The 21,659-nt window shown below is 42.9% G+C and overlaps 1 protein-coding gene across 1 annotated transcript in view; it reads left to right on the top strand.

Annotated features, from left to right (window-relative positions):
• Positions 1 to 21,659, top strand: part of LOC139583781 (cadherin-7-like) — a 139,332-nt gene that overhangs the window by 73,757 nt on the left and 43,916 nt on the right. Inside the window, exons 5-8 of the mRNA XM_071415229.1 lie at positions 11,622 to 11,789; positions 13,900 to 14,084; positions 16,871 to 17,124; positions 18,349 to 18,485. Coding sequence (XP_071271330.1) covers positions 11,622 to 11,789; positions 13,900 to 14,084; positions 16,871 to 17,124; positions 18,349 to 18,485 — 744 coding nt within the window. The remainder of the gene's footprint in view (positions 1 to 11,621; positions 11,790 to 13,899; positions 14,085 to 16,870; positions 17,125 to 18,348; positions 18,486 to 21,659) is intronic.

The following is a 21,659-nucleotide window of genomic DNA, read 5'->3' as shown; positions in this document are numbered from 1 at the left end:
TTGAAGCCTGCATGTGGGTAATTGATGAAAGACTCAATGAATGAATGTAGCTAAAAATGACTGTCTAGTCCGTCTACTGTTTTCTATGATACTCATTTGGCATTTTGGAATGGCATTAGTAGAAATGGACCATAACTAACAGGGATTAATAATGCACACCTCCCTGCAAATACTCGGACACACACACAGTTTTGTACACCTTAGGGCAGAGATGAGCACTCGAGCACATCGGCAATGCCAGACATCTGCTTGCCTCAGACCTCTGTCCTAACGACGGGTGGGAGCGGAAAGGCCAGGTGTCTGTGCGAGGATTCATTATGTTTAAAGTTTTTTTTAAGAGGGGGCCTGCATGCATTTCAATTTGATGTACGTGCTACTTCTGTGATGACAGCGTTTAGAGCTTCCCCATCATCTTTTTCAGCTCCTCTGGTCATGAGAGAGGAGATAATTTAATTAAATGTAAAATGCCAATGCCAGTCTAGTTGCTCCCCAACTGTTTTTTTCAGCGCTAAGATACCAACTACAAAGACTGGGAGATGGTTCCAAAACCTGGAAATCCCGTTCTGATTAAGATATTGGCAGGGCCTTTTGGGAGCTTTCTACTCGAGGTGCTCTCTAGTCTGTACAAGTCATGACACCAACCCACGCACACACACAACATTGTGAATCGCCTCTGACGGAGATCCTTGTACAGTACTATCCACTCCAGTGACTGGAGGCCATTACAGCTCAGGGTAGGTATAAATCTGGCCTCACATCGTTATGCCACGTAGTGTGCAATACTATAGCTTGGCAAAAAATCCATTATCTCATCACATTTTGCATATACAGTACCATTTCCTCCTGTATTTCAAATATAATAGTAATGTTACTGAAGATGAGTCACAATTATCTACGTCTCGTAAAGTTACATAATTGTTGAATGTTACACCACATCCAGACCACCAAGAGATGGGACATTTAACTTCTTATGGCTGCGATCCCGTTAACAGGATCGATATGACAACAGCCAGTGAAAGTGCAGGGCGCCAAATTCAAACAACAGAAATCTCATAATTAAAATAACCCCAACATACAAGTATCTTATACCATTTTAAAGGTAATCTTGTTGTTAATCCCACCACAGTGTCCGATTTCAAACAGGCTTTACAGCGAAAGCACCACAAACGGTTATGTTAGGTCACCACCAAATCACAGAAAAACACAGCCATTTTTCCTGCCAAAGACAGGAGTCACAAAAAGCAGAAAGAGATAAAATGAATCACTAACCTTTGATGATCATCAGATGACACTCATAGGACTTCATGTTACACAATATATGTATGTTTTGTTCGGTAAAGTTCATATTTATATAAAAAAATCAATTTCCATAAATCCTCATAATAAACATTGATCAAAGATACAAGTGTTATACATGGAATTTGTAAGTCGCTCTGGATAAGAGCGTCTGCTAAATGACTTAAATGTAAATGTAAATGTAGATCCACCTCTCCTTAATGCAACCACTGTGTCAGATTTCAAAGAAGCTTTACGGAAAGAGCAAACCATGCAATAATCTGAGGTCGGCGCTCAGAGCCCAATTAAGACAAAAAGATATCCGCCATATTGTGCAGTCAACAGAAGTCAGAAATAACATGATAAATATTCACTTACCTTTGAATATCTTCATCAGAATGCACTCCCAGGAATCCCAGTTCCACAATAAATGTTTGATTTGTTCGATAATGTCCATCATTTATTTCCAAATAGCTACTTTTGTTGGCGCGTTTGGTAAACAAATCAAAACTCACGAAGCGCGTTCACTAGTTGCAGACGAAATGTCAAAAAGTTCCGTTACAGTCTGTAGAAACATGTCAAACGATGTATAGAATCAATCTTTAGGATGTTTTTAACATAAATCTTCAACAATGTTCCAACCGGAGAAATCCTTTGTCTTCAGAAAAAGCTAATGGAACGGGAGCTACCTCTCATGTGAATGCGCGTGACCAGATCCTGGCACTCTGCCAGACTTCTGACTCAATCCCCTCTCATTCAGCCCCCCTTTACAGTAGAAGCCTCAAACAAGTTTCCAAAGATGGTTGACATCTAGTGGAAGCCTTAGGAAGGGCAACATGACCAATATCCCACTGTATCTTCAATAGGGGCTGAGTCGTAAATCGACCAACCTCAGATTTCCTACTTCCTGGTTGGATTTTTCTCAGGTTTTTGCCTGCCATAAGTGTTGTGTTATACTCACAGACATCATTCAAACAGTTTTAGAAACTTCAGAGTGTGTTCTATCCAAATATATATATTATATATTAGCATATTTTAGCAACTGGGACTGAGGAGCAGGCAGTTTACTCTGGGTACCTCTGGGCACCTTATTCATCAAAGCTATTCAATACTGCCCCGAGCCATTTAACGTATAATACTAAGTCAAGGTGGCGAATGATGACTCAGCTGATACTAGTTCCGTCTGGGTATCTTTCACAGTATGAGTGTAATGAACACAATGGGAGACAGAGATCTGGTTTCAAGCGCAGGGTGCAGCAGGTGTTTATTGTAAAGGACCACAGGAGGAGGCAGGTAGCTGGGTCCAGGGGCAGGCAGAAGGTGTTGGTTCAGTTTTTCTGTGCTCTGTTTTTTACTTAACAAATAAGGAACACTCAAAATGTGCACTTATGAATCATAACAATTTTAATCAAAGTACAGCTGTAGACAGAAGTCAAAGATCAAACATCACAGATACAACGGATGTCTCTCCTGAGTTTTGCAAAATAGGAAAAGTCCCAAGTTGCTTTTATCATGCTTGTAGTCAACCCTCTGTAATGTAACTGTCTACGTCATTACCTTCTACTCATGAGACCAAGCCCATGCATCCACAGCTATACAAACATAATTTCAGCGTTATCTAAAGGCTTAGCAGTAAATGTCCACTCCCCAAGTTGATTTATAGTGGTATGTCTAACTAGTCTCTTATCTCTTTCCCCTGCATGGTTCTGTGTTTATCTTTGAGGTGCTTTTCTCACAGACCGTTTCTTTATAAGAGGCAGAGACTAGAAAATAACTATGAAACAATTTTAAACCTTATAATATACATATATTGTTAATCTGTAGTCTATGACCCTATAAATGTGGAGGAGGAGGGTCCCATAGCCCCCCCTTCTATTAATACAACCTAAGCATAATCAATTATTATAATATATCAAACATTTGGTGCAGCCCCTATCATGACCCCAATTTGACCCCATTAAAGGTCATACACAGGGGTCCAAAAAGGCAACAGTACAGGCAGGGAAAAGGCTAGTAATGTCGTCCGGGAGATCAGGCAATAGGTTGATAACAGGAAATCCGATAGGCAAAAGTACAGACAGGGAATAGGCAAAAGGCATCATTATTGAGGCAGGCAAAAACTATCATACACAGGAGGAGTAAATTACAGGAAAAACAGAGCTCCGTATAGAGGTATGTCACAAAACAAACAATACCTCACAATGATGGGGGGCAAAGAACTGAACTAAATAGTGTAAGATAATGACATACAGGTGTGTGAACAGCTCATCAGAATTCAGGTGATTGGGATCTGGAGAGTGAGCTGCGTTCAGGGGATCTACGTCTTTGAGAGTGTGAGTTGGAAGCAGACGTTACAATGAGTAAGATCAATTTTTATTCAAATATGTATCTGTGCTCTGGCTTGGAATCTTTCAAAAGATAAGAGTTAGATGTAGAGTATGCCTAGAAGGTGGCTTTTCATGGACAAGCTAAAAGTCAACCACCTGGCTCGGAAGTTGTACAATTCCCAGTGTACTGTATATGGCCTGTTTTTATCTAACATGGATCAATTGGGTGTAAGTGGACCCCTCTGGCCTACCACTCTTGTTTAAGTGTCCATCACCTTCATCGTTACCTCTCATAACTACACGGATGGTAGGCCAGAGGGGTTCCTATCCTAACAAAGCGCTCCAGTCCCCACACTTTTATTTCCTCTTCCCTAGACAAATATCAAGGATCCTAGGCTTTTTGCAGGGAGAGTGGCCTACCCCTCTGCCGCCAGCGCTGGGTAGAGGAAATGCGCGCCTGCTATAATGTATATTTTCCAGCAGCACAGGGACAATGCCGATGCAGGGCCATGCCGTGACAGCCACAGAAGTATTTTAATCATCGGCTCTCCCCAGGAATGACACGGTCGTGGTGCAGGGTTAACAGAGATGTGAAGCCTTTCTTTGCTTAGTGAGATGATTCACTTGGTTTACTGCCGGCTGCAAACACAACCTATTTTCTTACGGGCTTCATTTAACGTTTTTTGGGAAGCTGCTGTTGTTGTTTTTTGGGGGGGGGGTGGTTTGGTGGCCATTAGCCAACTTTTTTATAACAGCCAGCTTCTTCTTCAGAAAGCTTTATGACTGTTTTGTTCTTTCAAGTTAGAACTTTGTTTCTTTGTCTCTGTGATGTCCCTAGAATTTCTAAGCAAACAGCTGGAGGTAGGGCTTTCTCCCGTTTTATTAAACTAGGCAAGTCAGTTAACAACAAATTCTTACGCTGGGCCAATTGTGCCCTATGAGACTCCCAATCACGGCCGGATGTGATGCAGCCAGGATTCGAACCAGGGACCACTGTGATGACTCTTGCTCTGAGATGCAGTGCCTTAGACCGCTACACTACTCAGGAGCCAGAGTGGCGCAGCTGCTATAGAGCTACATTTTTATGGAATGGTCTGCCTATTCATGTGAGAGACGCAGACTCAGTCTCGACCTTTAAGTTTTTACTGAAGACTCATCTCTTTAGTAGGTCCTATGTTTGAGTGTAGTCTGGCCCAGGGGTGCGAAGGTGAATGGAAAGGCACTGGAGTGACAAAACACCCTTGCTGTCTCTGCCTGGTCTGTTCCCCTCTCTCCATTGGGATTTTCTGCCTCTGACCTTATTTCGGAGGCTGAATCACTGGCTTACTAGTGCTCTTCCATGCCGTCCCTAGGAGGGGTGCGTCACTTGAGTGGGTTGAGTCCCTGACCTGATCTTCCTGTCCGGTTTGTTGCCCCCTCGGGCTCGTGCGGTGGAGGAGATCTTCGAGGGCTATACTCAGCCTTGTCTCAGGGTAGTAGGTTGGTGGTCTGTTGATATCCCTCTGGTGGTGTGAGGGCTGTGCTTTGGCAACGTGGGTGGGATTATTTCCTGCCTGGTTGGCCCTGTCCGGGGGGTTCGTCGGACGGGGCCACCATGTCTCCCGACCCTCCCTGTCTCAGCCTCCAGTATCTATGCTGCAATAGTCTATGTGTCGGGGGGCTAGGGTCAGTCTGATAAATCTGGTGTTATTCTCCTGTTTTATCTGGTGTCCTGTATGAATTTAACCTCTAATTCCTCCCAAACCCGGATCCGGGAGCACCCCCCACAGTAAAAAAGCTGACTAGCATAGCCTAGCATAGCGTCACAAGTAAATACTAGCATCTAAATATCATTAAATCACAAGTCCAAGACACCAGATGAAAGATACAGATCTTGTGAATCCAGCCATCATTTCTGATTTTTAAAATGTTTTACAGGGAAGACACAATATGTAAATCTATTAGCTAACCACGTTAGCAAAAGACACCACTTTCTTTACTCCACCAGTTTTTTACTCCATCAGTAGCTATCACTAATTCGACTAAATAAAGATATATATAGCCACTAACCAAGAAACAACTTCATAAGATGACAGTCTGATAACATATTTATGGTATAGCATATGTTTTTTTAGAAAAATGTGCATTTTTCAGGTATAAATCACAGTTCTACATTGCAGCTGCAATCTGAAATAGTGCCGAAGCTGCCAGAATAATTACAGAGACCAACGTCAAATAACTAATTACTCATCTTAAAACATTTCTGAAAAATACACAGCGTACAGCAAATGAAAGCCCAACATCTTGTGAATCCAGCCAATATGTCAGATTTTTTAAGTGTTTTACAGCGAAAACACAATATAGCATTATATGAGCTTACCACAATAGCCAGAATCACAACCGCATTTACCAGCAGTAAATGTTAGCGATCGTAACAACCCAGCAAAAGATATATAATTTTACTAACCTTGATATACTTCATCAGATGACAGTCCTGTAACATCATATTACACAATGCATATAGCTTTTGTTCGAAAATGTGCATATTTAGCAGCACAAATCGTGGTTATGCAATGTAATCAGTAAAAACATGGCATGCATTCTGTCCGGCGCCATCTTGGAAAGGCACCTAATCTAATCAATAAATAATCGAAAACTTGACTAAAAAATACAGGTTGGACAGCAATTGAAAGATGCATTAGTTATTAATGCAACCGCTGTGTTAGATTTTTTAAATTAACGTTACTAGACATACAGTGTGCGTTACAGCCAGACCAGTGCCGCAATAATGGCCGAAAAATACTTTTACATTTTTCCACAGAACAACGAATTAACATCATAAATAGTTCTTACTATTAGTTGAGCTTCCATCAGAATCTTGGGCAAGGTGTCCTTTGTCCAAAAGAATCGTTGCTTTGTTGTAAAACGTCCTCTTCAACTTCCGAATTAGCAGCTAACAATAGCTACGTGGCACACACATGTCCAAATCCTCAAAACGCAATACTACGAAAATTCAGAAAATAGCAATATACTCGCATAAACTGATATAAATCGGTTTAAAATAACTTCGTTATGATGTTTCTAACACCTATATCGAATTAAATCACAGACGGATATATCTTAGGCCGATAACGAGAGCTTTTGAGCATGCCATTCTGATGTCCTCTCTTGCGTCTTGACGAGCGTCGAAAAGAACGGACCTTCCACTCCATGGCCTTTTATGAAGTCTGAGAAATTCCCTAGAGACTCCATTCCAATTCTCATTGGTTACTGACATCCAGGGGAAGGCGGGTGCAGTTCATTTCGACCCATAGGACACATACAGAGCTTTAAACTGATCCGAGATCAGAGCCTAGTTTTCAGACCTTCGCAGTTCCTGTCATGATTTTCGCTGCAGAAAGACTTCTGGTTCACCCACAGACATAATTCAAACGGTTTTAGAAACTAGAGATTGTTTTCTATCCAATAGTAATAATAATAATATAATAATATGCATATTGTACGAGCAAGAATTGAGTACGAGGCAGTTTAATTTGGGAACGCAAAATGTCGAAGTTGAAACAGCACCCCCTGTATTCTCAAGAGGTTGCTCCCTCTAATTCTCTCTCTCTCCCTCCCGGAGGACCTGAGCCTTGGACCATGCCTCAGGACTTCCTGGCTGTCCCCAGTCCACCTGGTCATGCTGCTACTCCAGTTTCTACTCTTCTGCCTGCGGCTATGGAACCCTGACCTGTTCATCGGGAGTGCCACCTTGTCCCAGACCTGCTGTTTTCAAGTCTCTCTACCACAGTTTTTCCTAGCCACTGTGCTTCTACATCAACATTGCTTGCTGTTTGGGGTTTTAGGCTGGGTTTCTATAAAGCACTTTGTGACATCTGCTGATGTAAAAAGGGCTTTATAAATCATTTTGATTGCTTGAAAGAACAAGGAATGTTTTGTTCATTTTGTACCTAGCCTGGTTTGAGGGACCTCTGTTGGATTGATGGCTTGAAGCTAGCTCTCTCGTGCATGTCAACAAACAGGGTTCACTGGTGTCACAGCAGCTGACACTGGAGCGCTGTTAATGCTCTTTAATTGGCTACAGGGTTACACGGTGGGAGAAACTAGCATCAAACCTGATGAATCGATGAATAAGTGGATGGATTGGAGGAAAGGGGGATACAGCTAGGATATAGGAGCAGATGGATCGATCCGATCCACACATCCACACATACAGTAGCTCCATAGACAGATACTTTGATGAACATGAGTTAAAAATAAATCAGCTTCTCGACTGACATGTTGATTCCTCGTCTTAAACAGGGAACTAAAGCATTGAAGAAGAGGCAGCTGTGGTTCTCCCATTAGGAAAACTTCACCCACTATTCATTGGTTTGTTCTGTATGGATATTGACAACTACTTGGCTTTATTGACCATCATTATGGCGTAGCGAGAGCATGGCAGAGGCCTCAGATAAAGAGGCGGACAGCGGCATATCATTTCACTAATTGAGCCATTTACTTAGACTGGCCAATAACACTTTTCAGCCTGAGGGCTTTAATGGCATTGATAAAGAAAGACAGAGAGAAAAGAAAACACTTAACAGAGTCTTTGATTTGTAAGCATAACAAAAGTTTAGGCAGTTGGTCTAAATACCTCAACAATGTTTTTCCTCAGTGATCCCAGGCTTAATTTGAAATGTATGCATCCTTTTGTCAAGTCTACAAGTTCTGTTCACAATGTCGCTATGAGAGTGTATGCTTGTGGGTAGTCAGCGGCAATGTTCCCTCTTTTTTTTCAGCACTGAGCAAATTTCAGGTCTGCTGAGCGCAAACTTCAACTTTGTGAAAATGCTTTGCAACTTCCAGCTGGCTTTTACTGTGAATACTGGGGCTCTACCCACTTTTTAATTATTTATTTTTACAGTGGCCATGTTGTCTTCTGTGGCTAATTGATCATAATATAGGCTACTCTGGCCTACCATCAAAAACAATGGAGAAATGCATCCCATAACATTTTAACATGGAAATAGCTGTTCTATCATCAGCCTAGTAGCAGCCAATGTGTGGTGTTTAATGTAGGCCTACATTCCATAAGACACCTTCAGACAAGGAGGTGACTGAAAATGTTGCTGTGTTTTTTGACGCAAGAAATCACTTTACAAAATAAAAAGCATTATTATTCCCATTCCATTATTACAGAGAATCGACAAATTATGCTACCCTCTGCCTATTTGCTACTTAGCTTATTCAAGCCTGTCTCAAAATACAACACTAACCCTTTAGGACAAAAATAAAGCTTTTTACCTGACTCACTTTTCAAATTTGCCTAGAAATGTACACATTTTGTGCTCGTAGGAAGCAATCACTCCCCTATTGCTGACTACAAATGATCTATAACTAGGCTAATAACTCTCTAAGTAGCAAAGGATATGAACAAAATGTGCACAAGTGGCTACTTGCAGCTCTCGCTTTGATCTCAAAACAAGCACATCTACTCGCAATCGCTCATGCTCTCATCACAGTGCAGTTCAAAGTTAATGGCACAGATCCATATATGGCAATGCTCTATTTGCATATAGGCCTACTGCAGCTCTGATTGTCTATGTCACACAGGTCTGTGTAGAGTACGGGCTGAGTAGTGCATGTAAATGCAATAGAATCCTACTCCGATGCGCTCTGCCTAATAACAAAAATAGGAACACATGGATATGAATGCCTTGGGGAACAACCAGTCGATCGCAATCGACAGGTGACCACTGCTCTAGAAAAATGAGGGAAATTCAATATCGTGCTTCTCTCTCCGGGCTACTGCTCTCACACGCACGTGCGCAGTTTAGAGGGAACATTGGTCAGCAGGTGTAGGGGTACAGACAGGTAAATAAGCTTCTAAAGCTTTTTCCAAAGACAATATAAATAATTTAATATTATTTACATTAGACAGGTGGACCTCTATGCATGACTTCTAATCCATGCATACATACTTAGCCTACTTAACCTCATTGGATGCAGTTGCCTCCTTGCTGTTGTAAAGACACAATTCTCATGTTTTATTTACTACAAAAGAGAGATTAGAAAGTTTAGTGTCCAAATATCAAATCAAATCAAATGTATTTATATAGTCCTTCTTACATCAGCTGATATCTCAAAGTGCTGTACAGAAACCCAGCCTAAAACCCCAAACAGGCTAGGAAAAACTCCCTAGAAAGACCAAAACCTAGGAAGAAACCTAGAGAGGAACCAGGCTATGAGGTGTGGCCAGTCCTCTTCTGGCTGTGCCGGGTGGAGATTATAACAGAACAGGGCCAAGATGTTAAAATGTTCATAAATGACCAGCATGGTCAAATAATAATAATCACAGTAGTTGTCGGCCTATATCGAATCTTCCATTCCTCTCAAAAATGTTTGAAAAAGCTGTTGCGCAGCAACTCACTGCCTTCCTGAAGACAAACAATGTATACGAAATGCTTCAGTCTGGTTTTAGACCCCATCATAGCACTGAGACTGCACTTGTGAAGGTGGTAAATGACCTTTTAATGGCGTCAGACCGAGGCTCTGCATCTGTCCTCGTGCTACTAGACCTTAGTGCTGCCTTTGACACCATCGATCACCACATTCTTTTGGAGAGACTGGAAACCCAAATTGGTCTACACGGACAAGTTCTGGCCTGGTTTAGATCTTATCTGTCGGAAAGATATCAGTTTGTCTCTGTGAATGGTTTGTCCTCTGACAAATCAACTGTACATTTCGGTGTTCCTCAAGGTTCCGTTTTAGGACCACTATTGTTTTCACTATATATTTTACCTCTTGGGGGATGTTATTCGAAAACATAATGTTAACTTTCACTGCTATGCGGATGACACACAGCTGTACATTTCAATGAAACATGGTGAAGCCCCAAAATTGCCCTCGCTAGAAGCCTGTGTTTCAGACATAAGGAAGTGGATGGCTGAAAACTTTCTACTTTTAAACTCGGACAAAACAGAGATGCTTGTTCTAGGTCCCAAGAAACAAAGAGATCTTCTGTTAAATCTGACAATTAATCTTGATGGTTGTAAAGTCGTCTCAAATAAAACTGTGAAGGACCTCGGCGTTACTCTTGACGCTGATCTCTCTTTTGACGAACATATCAAGACTGTTTCAAGGACAGCTTTTTTTCATCTACGTAACATTGCAAAAATCTGAAATTTTCTGCAGAAAAATGAATCCATGCATTTGTTACTTCTAGGTTAGACTTCTGCAATGCTCTACTTTCCGGCTACCCGGATAAAGCACTAAATAAACTTCAGTTAGTGCTAAATATGGCTAAATACGGCTGCTAGAATCCTGACTAGAACCAAGAAATTTGATCATATTACTCCAGTGCTAGCTTCCCTACACTGGCTTCCTGTTAAGGCAAGGGCTGATTTCAAGGTTTTACTGTTAACCTATAAAGCGTGACATGGGCTTGCTCCTACCTATCTTTCCGAGTTGGTCCTGCCGTACATACCTACACGTACGCTACGGTCACAAGACGCAGGCCTCCTAATTGTCCCTAGAATTTCTAAGCAAACAGCTGGAGGCAGGGCTTTCTCCTATAGATCTCCATTTTTATGGAATGGTCTGCCTACCCATGTGAGAGACGCAGACTCGGTCTCAACCTTTAAGTCTTTACTGAAGACTTATCTCTTCAGTAGGTCATATGATTGAGTGTAGTCTGGCCCAGGAGTGTGAAGGTGAACGGAAAGGCTCTGGAGCAACGAACCGCCCTTGCTGTCTCTGCCTGGCCGGTTCCCCTCTCTCCACTGGGATTCTCTGCCTCTAATCCTATTACAGGGGCTGAGTCAGGCAGGTAATACATTCCTTGACAACACAGGTACAGCTGAGCAAACTATGCTTTCACCCCTTAGCTCTCTGTACAAAAATGTCCCATCATCCCCGATCTCTCTCTCTCCTCTCTTGTCACCCCTCTCTCTATCCACTCCTGTCCTTCCCTCCTCTCTCTCCACTCTTGTCATGCATTTCTCTTCTTTCCTGTCATCCCTCTCTCTATCTCTGAATCGCCCTCTTTCTCCTCTCCAGGCATCATCCGGACAGCGCTGCCCAACATGGACCGAGAGGTGAAAGACCAATACATTTTGGTCATCCAGGCCAAAGACATGGTGGGCCAGATGGGCGGCCTTTCAGGCACAACCTCTGTCACGATCACTCTCACCGACGTCAACGACAACCCGCCACACTTCTCTCGTAGTAAGACTGAGTCCTTTATGCTCTGTGCGTCACTGACACTGTGTCTCTCTCCCTCGCAGACAATTCCCTGAACCTCTCCATTCACTGTCATCTCAGTCTCACTATAGTGTCGGTTTGACATGAATCTCTAAAATCACTCTCATTCACAATGACAGTTTTGGGGAGAAAGCTTTGAGTGAAAATGTAGGCTATACTTTATATTGCAGATTCATTTAACCACAGTACCCCTTTCGTGCATATGTGTAATTTCGCTGAACATTGTGTATCTCTCGATCTGATCATCAGGGTGTTCACAACACATGTATTACTTCTTTGATCAAAGGCTTCAAATGTAGGATATCCTAGGAGGTATAAACCTAAAAAATGTTTGTCAACAGCCTATTTCACAGCCCACTAATGGGTTCCAGGCCAGGCGTTGGGATTCAAAGGCGTGAGGTGCTTCTCATGATAATCTGTGGCCCCGGCAATTGCTTTACCGCTGATAGTCCTACCGACCGGCCGCTTTAACCAAGCACTGTTGTCCTAGGAAGAAAGAGGCTTTGGGACCAGGCTTGGTGAAAAGCCCCCCCCCCCCCCAAGGTCATGGATCAGAATTAATAGAGTATTACACAGCACCACAGCTTATAGAGTCTAGAAACATTAGACATTGGAGGATTGGAGGGGAGGCTGGAGGAAGGTGGCAAAGAGGGGCATACACCGTATGAGGGAAGGGGAGGAAAGCCTTTTTGTCTTTTAAGGAGCCTCTATTCCATGGCAAATTAATAAGCCATTACAAAGATTACACGACAGCAAACAATGTTAGGAGGGCAATGTCGGGAGCCACTGGGGTGAGGAACATGGAAGGTCTGGTAATGAGCTCTGCCATAGTGATTGGTGAAATTATGATTGTGAAAATGATTCCCGCCTTTTATGCTTTAAGTCGGAGAAGTGCAGACAAAGACTTTGGGGAAACAATGGGAGAGTTTGCATGTAATAGAATCTTCCAGTAGACATTTCATCCCACCAGAACACAGAGTTGAAGTCGGAAGTTTACATACACTTAGGTTGGAGTCATTAGAACTTGTTTTTCAACCACTCCACACATTTCTTGTTAACAACTGGTATACTTCACAAAATAGATGGCTTCATGAGGATGGAGAATATGTGGATATATTGAAGCAACATCTCAAGACATCAGTCAGGAAGTTAAAGCTTGGTCGCAAATGGGTCTTCCAAATGGACAATGACCCCAAGCATACGTCCAACGTTGTGGCAAAATGGCTTAAGGACAACAAAGTCAAGGTATTGGAGTAGCCATCACAAAGCCCTGACCTCAATCCCGTAGAAAATGTGTGGGCAGAACTGAAAAAGCGTGTGCGAGCAAGGAGGCCTATAAACCTGACTCAGTTACACTAGCTCTGTCAGGAGGAATGGGCCAAAATTCACCCAACTTGTTGTGGGAAGCTTGTGGAAAGCTACCGGAAACGTTTGACCCAAGTTAAATAATTTAAAGCCAATGCTACCAAATACTACTTGAGTGTATGTAAACTTCTGACCCACTGGGAATGTGATGAAAGAAATAAAAGCCGAAATAAATTATTCTTTCTGCTGTTATTCTGACATTTCACATTCTTAAAATAAAGTGGTGATCCTAACTGACCTAAGACAGGGAATTTTTACTAGGATTAAATGTCAGGAATTGTGAAAAACTGAGTTTAAATGTATTTGGCCAAGGTGTAACTTCCGACTTCAACTATATTACGCACGGATCGGGGACTCTTCCATACACTTTGGTCAAGAAATATTATGTTTCATGTAGCGTGGAGTGGTCAGAATGTGTAATACATTTTCATGTGAATACAAACAACTCCATTGTTCTAAAAGTTGTATGTTCAAGAAAAAAATATTTGCCCTTACCACCATACATGTATTAAATGTAAAACTACTCATTAAATATAATTTGTCACTATTTCCTCTTTAAATTGAGAAAAAAAACAAATCCATTAATATGCTGTTTTACCATTCATTGTGAGAGAGGGAAATCACAGGCAGCTGGGGGGCAATATAAATATGAGCTGCTAAGGAGTAAGGAAACCACCTCATCTCTAACCACTACTCCTCTATCCTCCAGAGAACTATCAGTACACTGTGCTGGAGTCCTTGCCTGTGGCATCCGTGGTGGCCAGGGTCAAGGCTGTGGATGCAGACATAGGCCCCAATGCAGAGATGGAGTATAGGATCATGGAGGACGGACCTGGGTTGTTCAACATCACTACAGATGAGGACACGCAAGAGGGTGTCATAACCCTTCAAAAGGTAAACATGCAGAGATTTTGTATCCGTCCAAAAATTGTTTTTCTATGGATCTCATACATTGAGATGTACAATGTTTTGTTTTTTTACGCATGCAACACTTCTGACTTTGTCCGTCAAAAGTTGAAGTCAATCTTTTGGCGGACAAAAACGGATAGTGACGAATGCATATTTTTCATCCGTTTCCATCGATCTCTGTCTGGCAATGGCCTTGCACTGTTCAAAGATGATGACTCACTCTGAGAATGTGATGGGATGCAGAGTTGTGTAATATTAATGCTTTGATGTCTAGCTTCAATTGCATTATAAGCATGCTTTTTTTTCAGTTGACCAAATATAATGGCTTTTATTTTATAGCCTATCGCACACATAGACTTTACTTTCTTTTTACTTAGTGGTCGAAATGTAATATTACTGCTATGTCAATAGTTTATTTGCTTGTAGGCTATTTTAGTGTTTTTTTAAGGTTTAAAAAGATATCCCCAGGCCACTCAAGAATTTGAGAATGGCCGCCATGAGACTTTGTAGGTGTGAGAGCTATTGTTGGCCCCAAGCCGGTTGTCACAGGGTTCAATCTGATATTTTGTTTGTTTTCACCATCACCAGTCATAGACGAGAACCACAGAGTGGAAAGTCATACAGACAATAAACACAGACAATAAATGTGTCACATCAATGTCCTTTATTATAAGGGCTACAACTGTGAGTCAATAAGTCAAAAATATGACAATATATCTTCTAAACACTCACAAATGCCTCTCAACGTGATGTGTTGCCTTTTCTTGCAATCAATAGCTTGCTTTCACACTACACAGTATGTCAATATAAAAATGTCTGGATAAAATATGTATTTGTGAGAGTCTGATTATGTGCAAGGTTGGATAGGGTTGTTGTATTTCTTCAATATACTGGTGTACCACGAGGCCATGTTGGCATGTGCGATGCACATACAAATACAGTATCTTTACGGCTTTGCCCTCCCCATTTATAGCAAATGTGGCCAGTGCTTATAAACTAGCCAATCAGGACATGCTTTACCTTAAATGGAAAGTCACTCTGTCGATATCTGGAATCTGGCTGACCTATACTCTCAAGCTACAGTTTAAATCTGAAGTTTACATACACCTTGGCCAAATACATTTAAACTCAGTTTTTCACAATTCCTGACATTTAATCCTAGTAAAAATTCCCTGTCTTAGGTCAGTTAGGATCACCACTTTATTTTAAGAATGTGAAATGTCAGAATAATTGTAGAGAGAATGATTTATTTCAGCTTTTATTTCTTTCATCACATTCCCAGTGGGTCAGAAGATTACATACACTCAATTAGTATTTGGTAGCATTGCCTTTAAATTGTTTAACTTGGGTCAAACGTTTTGGGTAGCCTTCCACAAGCTTCCCACAATAAGTTGGGTGAATTTTGGCCCATTTCTCCTGACAGAGCTGTTGTAACTGAGTCAGGTTTGTAGGCCTCCTTGCTCGCACACACTTTTTCAGTTCCGCCCACACATTTTCTATAGGATTGAGGTCAGGGCTTTGTGATGGCCACTCCAATATCATGACTTTGTTGTCCTTAAGCCATTTTGCCACAACTTTGGAAGTATGTTTGGGGTCACTGTCCATTTGGAAGACCCATTTGCGACCAAGCTTTAACTTCCTGTCTGATGTCTTGAGATGTTGCTTCAATATCTCCACATCATTTTCCTACCTCATGATGCCATCTATTTTGTGAAGTGCACCAGTCCCTCCTGCAGCAAAGTACCCCCACAACATGATGTTGCCACCCACGTGCTTCATGAATGGGATGGTGTTCTTCGGCTTTTCCCAACAAACATAATGATGGTCATTATGGCCAAATAGTTCTGTTTTTGTTTTCATCAGACTAGAGGACATTTCTTCAAAAAGTTCGATCTTTGTCCCCATGTGCATTTGCAAACCATAGTCTCGCTTTTTTATGGCGGTTTTGGAGCAGTGGCTTCATCCTTGCTGAGCGGCCTTTCAGGATATGTCGATATAGGCCTCGTTTTGCTGTGGATATAGATACATTTGTAGCTGTTTCCTCTAGAATCTTCACAAGGTCCTTTGCTGTTGTTCTGGGATTTATTTGCACTTTTCACACCAAAGTACATTCATCTCTAGGAGACAGAACTGAGCTCCTTCCTGAGTGGTATGACAGCTGCGTGGTCCCATGGTGTATATACTTGCGTACTATTGTTTGTACAGATGAACATGGTACCTTCAGGCGTTTGGAAATTGCTCCCAAGGATGAACCAGACTTGTGGAGGTCTACAATTTTTTGTCTGAGGTCTTGGCTGATTCCTTTAGATTTTTCCATGATGTCAAGCAAAGAGGTAGGCCTTATAATACGTCCACAGGTACACCTCCTATTGACTCAAATGATGTCAATTAGCCTATCAGAAGCTTCTAAAGCCATGACATCAATTTCTGGAATTTTCCAAGCTATTTAAAGGCACAGTCAACTTAGTGTATGTAAACTTCTGACCCACTGGAATTGTGATACAGTGAATTATAAGTGAAATCTGTAAACAATTGTTGGAAAAATGACTTGTGGCATGCACAAAGTAGATGTCCTAACCGACTTTCCTAAACTATAGTTTGTTAACAAGAAATGTGTGGAGTGGTTGAAAAATGAGTTTTAACGACTCCAACCTAAGTGTATGTAAACTTCTGACTTCAACTGTATGTTTTTTTTTATTAATATGAAATAGCTTTTCCTTTTCTTCCTTTTAATGTATATTTGTCTCTCTTTATTGGTCTTACTTGTTCAGCCGTTAGACTTTGAGACCAAGAACAGCTTTAATGTGCGAATCGAAGCCACCAATCGGAACATCGACCCTGCGTTTGTGCATCTGGGTTCGTTCAGCGACACAACGTCGGTCAAGGTGATGGTGGAGGACGTGAACGAGTCGCCTGTGTTCTCAACGCAGCTCAGCAGGATGGTGGTCTCTGAGGATGCCAGAGTTGGCACCTTTATCGGGAGAGTCGCCGCGCACGATCCGGACTCCTCCAACAGTGCCATCAGGTAGAGCCCATCTCTCCAGTTATTACACACCATCACAGCCAATCTCTCGGTTGTCCCAGCCAATTTATGAAGTGGCACCTGTTTCCTAAAACAACTATACCCAGCTTGGCCCTATTCAACATAGTAGTGAATTCCAAGTCATTTCAACAGTTTTTTTCAACATGTTGCTACACCGTCAGGTTGACAGGAGGTCCAAACGCCTTTAGAGTAGGACTGTAAATACACGTTCACCTTCTCACATCTCAGTAGCGACACATTTAAGCACCATCTACACAACACACTTAAACCACTGACACCATGAGTTCTATACTCCCTCTGTGACTGTGTGACACGCACTAAAGCCAGATGGTGTTGTGGTTTTCGAGGGAATGCAACATTTGCAAAAGTGAAATGTCATCAACAAGTGAAGGGCAATCCCCCAGAAGGGTCAACAGTCTGTACCAGCTACATGGCTTTTTTTTGTTATATATTTTTTTCCATGGCAACCACTCATAAACGCAATCTGCCCCATGTCACTTATGAGACTCCCTCCCATTATGTATTATTTGAAAATTAAAAGTGTTGTGTGGTGGTATTCATGCTAGGACCCTTAGGATTGTTAATCAGAAAATCGAATTACTCAGCCATTGTGAGTGTGGCGGCTCTCAGCGTCTTTAATAACCTGGCATAAAATGGCCCTACTAATGGTAACATTTAAATTATTGTGGAACTAAAGCAACCAATTATATTGAGTAAAATTACATTGAATAATTCACTTTGGATTTAGGCTTATTGAAGTTGTAATTTTGCCCAGAAATATGAGCTGCTGTATAGGAATGGATAGTGTTTGTTCTGTGTTCACAGTCAACTCATCTCAGTCTAACTTCTATCTTTAAAAAACAGTTCTCGTCAAAATCTAAAAGTTAAAAGTTGATGTATAGATCTCTCATTCATAGTTCAACATGATTGTTTTAGCTAGCATTATAAATGGATAATAAAACTACATAATTCCACATGTTGACAGCTCAGTAATGGTCTGTACCAATGGACTGAATCCAAAAGCACTCTTAAATTGTTCATTTGGCACGTTTTGACGGTACAAAGTTCTTATTCGTCCAAAAGTGTTTCAGAGATACAGTTAATAATTTAAAATCAATAAGAACTTTCTACAAAAGGAAAATACCTCATCATAGCTATGTCTGTCTGTCTGACTTACTGACTGTGGATCGGTGTGTCTGTCTCCAGGTACTCCATAGATAGAAACACAGACCTGGAGCGTTTCTTCAATGTGGATGCTCTGAGTGGGGTCATCAGTACTGCCAAGCCCCTGGACCGAGAGGTCAACTCTGTCCACAACCTCACCATACTCGCCATGGAGAGTCGTAAGAGCACACACACGCAGCTTTCCACATCAGGCCTCAAAGTCAGACTAGTCAGGGTTTTATAAAGGCCCTGCATAAAGTATTGTAGTCCCTTCTGCGATGGAGCCGAAGGTTAATTCTGACCTATAGCAGTCACTGCGACCTCTGGTTCTCCGTGAGTCATGGCGTGTGTGAGGAGCGAGCTGCTGACTAAGGGCAGGCGCAGGCGATGGTAAATCCGCTAGTGAACTATGCTAATGTGAGGAGAGGTGCCGTGATGCCTTTGACTCATCCCTCCACGGCTTCAAGGACAAAGGCGCTCGTTCATCCCCCCTTGCCCACTGCCCACGCAGACACAATGGACAGGAATCATCTCACAAGCTCCATTAAACAACATACTAGTTACTCTACTAAGTAACTATAATCAGTATGAGTTTAAAACCACAATGAAGATAAAATGTACATCAAATTGTCATTGTATCAGTCAATGCACAAATAGTCACAAAACCAAACAATCTAACAATCTTCATCACTCATGTAAATGCATTGTGATTCAAGCACAAATATAAGCCTAACACGAATGATTCCTTGTTACTCTCAATAGAGTAACACACAGTAAACATTAATAATAACTGTGCAAATTGTCTGAACAGCCCTTCACTGAGGAGACATTGGCCTCTGACACACAGTCAGACTTCTATTCTCTTTACAGTGGAAAGCAGCAGCTATAGAATCAGATGTCCAGGCAGTCTCTCTCAGAGCCCAGGATGCCTTATTACGCTTTTTAGAGTAAAATGGGCTTTTTGTAACAAAAGAGGGGAGAGAAGCACTTCTTCATGCATTTGAGCCGCGGTCGGATGGCGCCCACATTTCATCCGCGCGCAGACTTTGCTCTGAAGACGCCAATGACAACAAGTCTGTGCCCCGGGGTGCCACGCGTCCTTTTTATTACCAAATCAGCCGCCCCCAAATGTCAGCCAACACGTCATCTCTGCTGTCAGTGTGGCTGCCGACGCCAGGCTAAATCATTGTCCCATCCAGGCTTTCAGAAGCCAGCCTTTTATTCAGTGCTGCATTTGTGTCAGTACAGGATGGCCAGTGCTACTACACAGTCACTTAGGCTGTGTCTGAAATGGCACCCTATATTCTATATACTACACTACTTTTGACCAGAGGTGGACTCTATCAGTGGAGGCTCCTCAGAGGAGGAAGGGGAGGACCATCCTCCTCAGTAAATTTCCAAAGTTATCCTTTTAAGATAAAACTATATTTAATATATTCACGTCACTTGTCATGACTTGCCCTTTGTGGAGGATCATAGGCGCCCCCCCCTCGCTCTCTCTCCACAGTTTTATGACGGTCATAAATACCTCCATGAAAACGCTCTCTCCGACTCTCGGAGAGAGTCGTTAAATTCCTTTGTTACCACAGAGAGAGGTTGCGGTACGGTAACATCAAAAAGGTTGAATAATTAAACAGTATGTCTTTAATCCAAACATTTGGAATGGTCCGTGGGTATTTAAAGAACAATCCTGTTGAATCTATTAATAATTTGCAATGTAACTAAGGACAGTAGAACAGCATCACTGTATCTCTGAATGTGCATAATTCTCAGTGATCAGATTCACATTCAAATGTTGGGGAACTGACATGATTAAATATGAAACTATTTGTGAGAAGATGTAATGTGATGTTAGCCTTCAAAATTTGAGTTTTTTTTTCTTCATATGAAGTCTTAACCAAGTGAGTGGCCACGCTCATGTGAGATCAGACATTACGAAAAAAGGAGGGAAGCCCCCTCCCCCCTAGGGACTTTTCATTTCAGTATGTAGTAATCAATGTGTAACCTATTCTGTTTGTGTTTATGTAATTCTGTGTGATTATTTAGTTAGTAATTAAATAATTGAGCCACTTTGTATATCGCTGATTCATGATTTATGCCAGGGTTCGTGCAGGTATCCAAGGATTTTGCGACATTCAGAATGAGGCCGTAACGGTCGTCGTATGGAGAAGGTGTGGACCAAAACACAGCGTGGGAAGTGTTCATGATTATTTATTTAAAAAAACTATGAACACTGAGACAAAATAACAAAATGTAACAACACGAAACAGTTCTGTCTGGTGAAGACACAAAAACAGAAAACAACTACCCACAAATACAGGTGGGAAAAGGCAACCTAAGTATGGTTCTCAACCAGAGACAACGATAGACAGCTGCCTCTGATTGAGAACCACACCCGGCCAAACACACAGAAATTTGAATCATAGAAAATGGAACATAGAATGCCCACCCAAATCACACCCTGACCAAACCAAAATAGAGACATAAAAAGCTCTCTACGGTCAGGGCGTGACAGTACCCATCCCCCCCCCCCCCCCCTAAAGGTGCGGACTCCGGCCACAAAACCTGAACCTATGGGTGGAGGGTCTGAGTGGGCATTTCACCGCGGTGGCGGCTCTGGTGCGGGACGTAGACCCGCACGTGGACCCTCGCCGCCGACCCCGGACTGGGGACCCTCGCCGCCGACCCCGGACTGGGGACCCTCGCCGCCGACCCCGGACTGGGGACCCTCGTAGCGGGCCCCGGACTGAAGGGCGCCTCTGGAAGCTCCGCACTGAAGGGCGCCTCTGGAAGCTCCGGACCGAAGGGCGCCTCTGGAAGCTCCGGACCGAAGGGCGCCTCTGGAAGCTCCGGACCGAAGGGCGCCTCTGGAAGCTCAGGACTGAAGGGCGCCTCTGGAGGCTCCGGACTGGAGGGCGACTCTGGAGGCTCCGGGCTGGAGGGCGTCGCTGGAGGCTCCGGGCTGGAGGGCGTCGCTGGAGGCTCCGGGCTGGAGGGCGTCGCTGGAGGCTCCGGGCTGGGCGCAGGCACAAGACTCACCAGGCTGGGGAGACACACAGGAGACCTGGCTCTAGGAGCAGGCACAGGACTCACCGGGCTGAGGAGACATACCGGAGGCCTCTTCCTTGGCCGAGGCATCGGATACACTGGGCCGTGGAGGCGCACTGGCGGTCTCGAGCGCAGAGCTGGCACCACCCATTCTGGCTGGATGCCCACTTCCACCCGGCAAATGCGGGACGCTGGAACCGAGCACACCGGCCTGTGAATGCTCGGCCGAGACACAGTGCGCATCACGCCATAGCACGGGGCCTGACCAGTCACCTGCTTGGCTCAGGTCTCCATCCTGACTCTGC

Source organism: Salvelinus alpinus, chromosome 8 (genome assembly GCF_045679555.1).
Source record: "Salvelinus alpinus chromosome 8, SLU_Salpinus.1, whole genome shotgun sequence".
Taxonomy (NCBI): domain Eukaryota; kingdom Metazoa; phylum Chordata; class Actinopteri; order Salmoniformes; family Salmonidae; genus Salvelinus; species Salvelinus alpinus.
Note: the sequence above shows the minus strand (reverse complement) of the source record. Positions and strands in the feature narration are given on the sequence as shown.